The sequence below is a fragment of the Rhineura floridana genome, chromosome 3, assembly GCF_030035675.1.
Source record: "Rhineura floridana isolate rRhiFlo1 chromosome 3, rRhiFlo1.hap2, whole genome shotgun sequence".
NCBI lineage: Eukaryota > Metazoa > Chordata > Lepidosauria > Squamata > Rhineuridae > Rhineura > Rhineura floridana.
The window spans coordinates 102,692,465-102,700,161 of record NC_084482.1 but is presented as its reverse complement, the minus strand read 5'-3'; the positions used below and the strand labels follow the sequence as shown (position 1 = coordinate 102,700,161).

Here is a 7,697-nt window from a genome sequence, read left to right as displayed (position 1 = left end):
TACAACTCCCATCAGCCCAATCCATTGGCCAAGCTGGCTGGGGCACATATACATCGATGTGGATAAGTTGACAGGAGGTGTTGCAGATGTTGTTTTTTTTAAGTGATGGATTTTTAAGTTATCTGCCCTTTATTTCAGAGCTTCACAATACTGTATCGTTTTTGTTATTCGCTAAGGCTGCAGTCCTAACTCCGGGAGTAAGACTCACTGAATTGGATTTACTTCCTTGTAGACCTGGTTAGGATTGCACTGTTATTTACGACATTTATATAAAAATAAGCCTTGTTGGTCCAAAATTCAAAGTTGAGCAATGCCTTTATTAGAATCAAGCAAAGTGTTAAACATAAAATAAAAATAAATCCATGTTGGTAGTACTGAGTCTACAAGCTGACCTTATGCTACAACATTCCAACTTAACTTTTGTATTTTTATTTTTTCTTATCCCCCTACCGACTGATTTGTATAACATCTTTCCTGATGAAGAATTCTGGATAATTCAAACACTTCCCACTATTTTGTGACATTTTGGTTGGTCCTCATACAGGATTGTCCAGCTGGATGTTGGAGTTTTTACATTTAAATAGCTGCTCTATAACAAATTCCCATTACGGCTCACAAAGCAAAAAAAATGAAACCACAACACAACAGTATAATACATTATAAAGCAATAAAAACTATGACAAATCAATTTTGAAAAAGAACAGACTTTTTAACAGATTTTAACTAATTTTAAGTTGAAGAGAGGCCTGGGCTGGGAAGCACATGCTGTTTAAAACACTTGGGATTAAGCCCCAATGGAATTCAATAGGCTTCTGAGCAGACATGGTTAGCCTTGGGCTGTGTGTAATAGGATTGCAGCCTTAATATATAATTGCAATTATTCACCATTTTCACTTAAGTGAAAATATTTTTAATTTGTGATATTATGTAATTCTTTATTCACTAATGTATGATTTGGTAAGTTTTCAGACTGGAATATTGTTATTGTTATATAAGCCTTATATTTGAGCATATAGTCAAAACATCAGTGACCTTATTCATTCAAGGAAAAATAATACCATAATGATAGTAATTCCATTTTCATTTCATTCTTTTACATAGTTACTTCTTCATAAGTCACTGCTCCCTCATTGGAGAAGTGCATCTGATTATGGTTCAGCATCTGATCATGTGCTAAATGTTGTCTCTAGTACATTTAAAAAAACTCACTTGACTGGCTATTAATTTTTTTCTAGTTTGTCCTGTAGCCACAAATCCATCTTACATGGGGGAGGAGGAGAAAAGACTGGATATGGCATTGTATCTGCCTGATTATTTTTATCCTGTACTTTTTGTGTTTCCAAAGCCCTGGTATTTAATTAAAAACTAACTTATGATGCGATAAGTATGCATGTTTACACAAAAGTAAGCCCCACTTCATATTCAGTGAGACTAAGGCTGCAATCCAATCCATGTCTACTCAGAAATAAGGTTCAGTTGGGCTTACTCTCAGGTAAATGTGTATTGGATTGCAGCCTTACTCTCCAGTTAAGTGTACAATCGCCTTAGACTGCAATCCTATACCCATTTACCTGGGAGTAAGCCCCAGTGAAACCAATTAGTCTTACTTCTGAGCAGACATGTATAAGATTTGCAGGCATTGATTTTCCAGTTAATGATGTGAACAAAATGGGCTATGAAGATGATGTTATTACAATATTGGAATCCCACATCTCTGTCCAAAACACAATATTTGGAACTGAATCACATAGCCCATGCTGAAAGTCCAGTTAACTCAGGCTGGAGCTAAACTGTTGCTGCAAGAAAAACAGTGTGTTTTGGATCGGAAGGCGGGCAGGCAGGTGGGGGAGGGAAGAGTGCTGGAGAAAAGATGTAGGAGCTAGGTAGATGGTAAAGAAGTGGCACCAGTTAAAATTTAGCTCTTCTAACAATGGGGAAAATCAATCCTAAACGCAATTATACCTCCTTAAGTGGATTTTGGGGTGTACAATAAAAGCTTTATGATTGTTGTCAGAAACAATGTCCATGAAATTGGAGATGCAACCCAGGGAGTTACTTGGCTCTTGCATAGATGGGAAATAATAGAGTTGTGAAGTCCCAAGGTATATGAAATAAATTTGTATGCAGGAACTGGGGGCTAGTGTAGAATAATCTCATATGGAGTCAGAAATACATTGACAAAGTACCGCTATACAACTGAAAAGCTGTTTCCCATGCAGGCAATGAAACATTTTCCAGTATTCACTGGCCCAGTTCACATGTTACATGAAACCCTTGTTTAAAATGAACTAAAGCAAGGGTAGCCAACATGACCTCCAGATGTTGGTGGACTACAACTCCCATAATTGAAGATCATTGGGCTTGCTGTTGACCTGGTGGGATTTATAGTGCCACATCTGGGGAGCACCACGTTGATTATTCCTGCACTATAGTTTAATGTGAACAAGCAGGATACTGGTGCATGCTGCTCAAACTTCCTGGGGTGCTTTCCCCCACCCCACCCGCTTCTGCTGCACTGTGGATGAAACAAGCCAGTGTTTGCGGATGAAACAAGCCAGCGTTTGGTATCATCCAAACTTGGATTCATGGTTTGTTTTTCCCAAGCAAATCACAAGCAGTAAGCCAAGAACAAACCTTGGTTACTCATGGCTTGTTTGGAAGAAACAAAACATGAGCCTGGGGTTTGGTGTCATGACAAGTCAGACTGCTTGTTCTGACTGCAGTACAGCAGCACAAGGAGTGGGGGAGGAGTGCCAGGGAATCTTCTGGGCCTTGTAAGCTAGCATGCCGCTTGTTCACATTAAACTATGGTTAAAGTGATGTGTGAACTAGGCCATGGTCTGTAATAACAAAGCTATGATTGAACTCTTACCTGACGGGCAACGGGTAGGAAGGAAAGAAATGAAGGTCACTTAGAATAGATTAGTTGCAAAACTAGAACTATAGAATGAATCTTTTTGATTTGCTATCCATTATTCTAATCATAGATCACAATTTGGAAGGCATATATCCATGATAAAGTGACAGGATTCCTGTTGAAGCAGACAGTGGGTATTACTGCATATTGGGAAAGTGTTCCTCCTGAACTGTGCCAGCAGGCCTCCTCCCACCCCTCATGGCTCAGCTGTGTTCTTTGATAGCAGTAGCAGCAATCTTACAGCTGATGTAGAATTCTTGCCAACCGTGAAAATGCCCCTGTGTGTGTGTGAGTAAATGTGGGGAAGAGCTCTGAAATGCTCAATGGCTGCTATGAGGTGAGCGAGAAGGGAGGCCAAACTGGCCCTTGTTTGTTCTGTGGTGGTAGCCTGTTGTGGAAAGGGTCTCCCTCTTCCACCACTTCTGGTGGCGCTGGCAGCATCAGTGTCATAAGAACATAAGAACATAAGAAGAGCCTGCTGGATCAGGCCAGTGGCCCATCTAGTCCAGCATCCTGTTCTCACAGTGGCCAACCAGGTGCCTGGGGGAAGCCCGCAAGCAGGACCTGAGTGCAAGAACACTCTCCCCTCCTGAGGCTTCCGTTAACTGGTTTTCAGAAGCATGCTGCCTCTGACTAGGGTGGCAGAGCACAGCCATCATGGCTAGTAGCCATTGATAGCCCTGTCCTCCATGAATTTGTCTAATCTTCTTTTAAAGCCGTCCAAGCTGGTGGCCATTACTGCATCTTGTGGGAGCAAATTCCATAGTTTAACTATGCGCTGAGTAAAGAAGTACTTCCTTTTGTCTGTCCTGAATCTTCCAACATTCAGCTTCTTTGAATGTCCACGAGTTCTAGTATTATGAGAGAGGGAGAAGAACTTTTCTCTATCCACTTTCTCAATGCCATGCATAATTTTATACACTTCTATCATGTCTCCTCTGACCCGCATTTTCTCTAAACTAAAAAGCCCCAAATGCTGCAACCTTTCCTCGTAAGGGAGTCGCTCCATCCCCTTGATCATTCTGGTTGCCCTCTTCTGAACCTTTTCCAACTCTATAATATCCTTTTTGAGATGAGGCGACCAGAACTGTACACAGTATTCCAAATGCGGCCGCACCATAGATTTATACAATGGCATTATGATATCGGCTGTTTTATTTTCAATACCTTTCCTAATTATCCCTAGCATGGAATTTGCCTTTTTCACAGCTGCCGCACACTGGGTCGACATTTTCATCGTGCTGTCCACTACAACCCCGAGGTCTGTCTCCTGGTCGGTCACCGCCAGTTCAGACCCCATCAGCGTATATATGAAATTAAGATTTTTTGCTCCAATATGCATAATTTTACACTTGTTTATATTGAATTGCATTTGCCATTTTTCTGCCCATTCACTCAGTTTGGAGAGGTCTTTTTGGAGCTCTTCGCAATCCCTTTTTGTTTTAACAACCCTGAACAATTTAGTGTCATCAGCAAACTTGGCCACTTCACTGCTCACTCCTAATTCTAGGTCATTAATGAACAAGTTGAAAAGTACAGGTCCCAATACCGATCCTTGAGGGACTCCACTTTCTACAGCCCTCCATTGGGAGAACTGTCCGTTTATTCCTACTCTCTGTTTTCTGCTTCTTAACCAATTTCTTATCCACAAGAGGACCTCTCCTCTTATTCCATGACTGCTAAGCTTCCTCAGAAGCCTTTGGTGAGGTACCTTGTCAAACGCTTTTTGAAAGTCTAAGTACACTATGTCCACTGGATCACCTCTATCTATATGCTTGTTGACACTCTCAAAGAATTCTAATAGGTTACTGAGACAGGACTTTCCCTTGCAGAAGCCAAGGCTTGTTCTTCTATGTGCTTAGTTAATCTAGCTTTAATAATACTTTCTACCAGTTTTCCAGGGACAGAAGTTAAGCTAACTGGCCTGTAATTTCCGGGATCCCCTCTGGATCCCTTTTTGAAGATTGGCGTTACATTTGCCACTTTCCAGTCCTCAGGCACGGAGGAGGACCCGAGGGACAAGTTACATATTTTAGTTAGCAGATCAGCAATTTCACATTTGAGTTCTTTGAGAACTCTCGGGTGGATGCCATCCGGGCCCGGTGATTTGTCAGTTTTTATATTGTCCATTAAGCTTAGAACTTCCTCTCTCGTTACCACTATTTGTCTCAGTTCCTCAGAATCCCTTCCTGCAAATGTTAGTTCAGGTTCAGGGATCTGCCCTATATCTTCCACTGTGAAGACAGATGCAAAGAATTCATTTAGCTTCTCTGCAATCTCCTTATCGTTCTTTAGTACACCTTTGACTCCCTTATCATCCAAGGGTCCAATTGTCTTCCTAGATGGTCTCCTGCTTTGAATGTATTTATAGAATTTTTTGTTGTTGGTTTTTATGTTCTTAGCAATGTGCTCCTCAAATTCTTTTTTAGCAACCCTTATGTCATTAGTGGCAGAAGTAGAGGAAGTAGTACAACTCTCTGCGCTCAGACACACATATTTTCCCCACATCTGTTAGTCGCATTGGTTCTTTGGGTGAAGACACACCTTCTAGAGAGGACTGGAGGGTGCAGCACATTAAAAATGAAGAGAGACCAGGCAAACAGGCTTTATATATACAATGGGTAAATGAGAGGTGATTTTTGAGGAGGGTAATTTGGAGCCCAAAATGCAACAAGGAATATTTCTGAGGAGTCAGATTGATCCACGGCTCAGCACTGGAATACAAAAAGTAATAACAAACCATTTCTGAGCATGTGCAATGTCATCATATTCCATCGTCACTGAATAACAACCATATCACCAGCAGACCCATACATTTGGTATTAGGAGGCAAAGTTTTGAACAGTCACATTTCTCTTTGTAGCAGTTAGCAACTGGAAAACCCTGCCAGGATTTTACTAAATAAACCAAGAGTAAAAATATTTAATCCTTCTATGCCAGCAATCATGAAACCCCTTGAAAGCTCAATTGGCAGCTCAGAAATATAAGTGAAAAAGAAATACCATTTTGGCTTTATACATTGTGTTGCATGAACTATGCCATCCATAATGAGCAATGATTCCTCCCAATCTCTGTGAAAGGAACAATTCTGAACCCTAATACTTTGTCTAGACCAATGTTCCTGCATAAAGTGCATCTAAATAAATAAAATCATGGCACTGGTTTTGAGAATGGAGATACGCTTTCTGATTCACTTTTCTGATACACTTTCTGAAATCAGGCTGGCCAAACACAGACCCATCACCAATCAAGGATTATTGGTTTGTCCTAAAACTATAGTATTTAATTATGTAGGAATAAATCATAGAATGTAAAAGATACACAAGGATGCACATAAATGGCTAGCTAGAACTATTGATGACAAAGGCACTGTGTTCATTTACTTTATTTTAAAAATTTTATTCTGTTTTGAAAAATTCCTTTGTCGTGGAGGGGTGTAAATCTAAATCTGTGAATAGACCATTGGTTTGTGTCTATTGTATGTACATATTTGTGTATATTTTAGTTCTCATTGACCTTTCCAGTATACAGGTGGTGGATGGTGGTTTCCTATTAGACATAACTTTCCACTGCATTTTCAAACATGTTCACATACTGTCATAATTAAAATGGCACATGTGAAAGTCAGGATGCTGTGGATGAGAAGGAAAAATATCCAGTGGTGAGTAATAAATTTCTATGGATGTTGGCCAGCCATTCCTTTGTAGGCAGAGTATTGGGTAGAACTTTTACAGAATCGTTTCCTAATGGTTGGAAGCCTTTGGAATGAGATTCCCATCAGACTTGGGGGAGGTGACATCCCCATCGGCTCAGTGGAGGGCAGTTAGTTTTGTATGCCAGAGAGAGTAGTTGGCAGTTTGGAGGATGTATAGGCAATCTGAGATTCTACCTGAAACTTGGGATGCAGGATGCTTTCTGTGCGATCTGCTGCCTTGTAAGGATACCTGTTTATCACCACGTAACACTCGTGTATTTGTACATAAAGTGGATTATCACACAATGACACTGTTCCATCATCTAAAGGAAACTAACAGAGCATATTGATTGAGAAAAAGGCCCACTGCATTCAGTATGGCTTATCCTCTAGTAAGTGCATGTAGGATTGCAGCCTTTGGATTGCACTGCCCAGAAACCTCTGCGCTGGGGAAACCCACGTAAGAACACATTGTAAGCTGAGTACAGTATACAACGTAAGAGCAAAGCTGAGTGGGGGGGGTGGGGGAAATCTAGGGCAGCCGACATTTTACAAGACAACCCCACAACCAACAGAGGTCGGACGTCTTGTGAAGTGAAATGGTTGTCCGCCGAAATTTTGTTAAGCAACAGGACCTAACTGGATCCTTGTTCACCGTTTTTGCCTGAAAGCCAACGTCACCACCCGTTTCCAAGACCCAACCCTCGCCGTCCTTCCCGGCTCGGAATCAACAGAACGTGATGAGGTTAAAAAAAAGCACCGCCCCTCCTGACGTAGCAGACCGGCTGTTGATATTGCCGACGGTCGTCATGGTAACAGGGCCGGTTTGCTTGGCTAGGCCTGGGAAGAGTCAACATGGGGAGTTCCCGGGAGCAGGTCAGAGCAGAGGTACCTTTGATGAGGGGGCGGGGGAGGAGGTGTTGGCGGCTGGTTTGGTGCGTCCGGGAACCAGGATGGCCCCGGGGGCAGTGATGTGATGCATGACGCGAGAAAGAAGGGAAGCAGCAGGGCGGTGTGATTGTGGAGCCTCAGAAAAAGCCGGGGATAGCGGGTGGCTAAAGGACAGCAGCACGGTAGGAAGAATAG

The 7,697-nt window shown here is 41.8% G+C and overlaps 1 protein-coding gene across 5 annotated transcripts in view; it reads left to right on the top strand.

The window, feature by feature from the left end:
* Nucleotides 1-7,697, top strand: part of PPP2CA (protein phosphatase 2 catalytic subunit alpha) — a 145,621-nt gene that overhangs the window by 467 nt on the left and 137,457 nt on the right. Inside the window, exon 1 of one of the 5 annotated variants that reach the window (XM_061617102.1) lies at nt 7,136-7,487. The exons of 1 other annotated variant lie outside the window; for it this stretch is intronic. In XM_061617102.1, coding sequence (XP_061473086.1) covers nt 7,352-7,487 — 136 coding nt within the window. In that variant the 5' untranslated portion in view covers nt 7,136-7,351. Of the gene's footprint in view, nt 1-7,135; nt 7,500-7,565; nt 7,685-7,697 lie in introns of those variants that run through there. 3 more of the 5 variants (XM_061617101.1, XM_061617112.1, XM_061617105.1) reach the window with 3 other exon arrangements.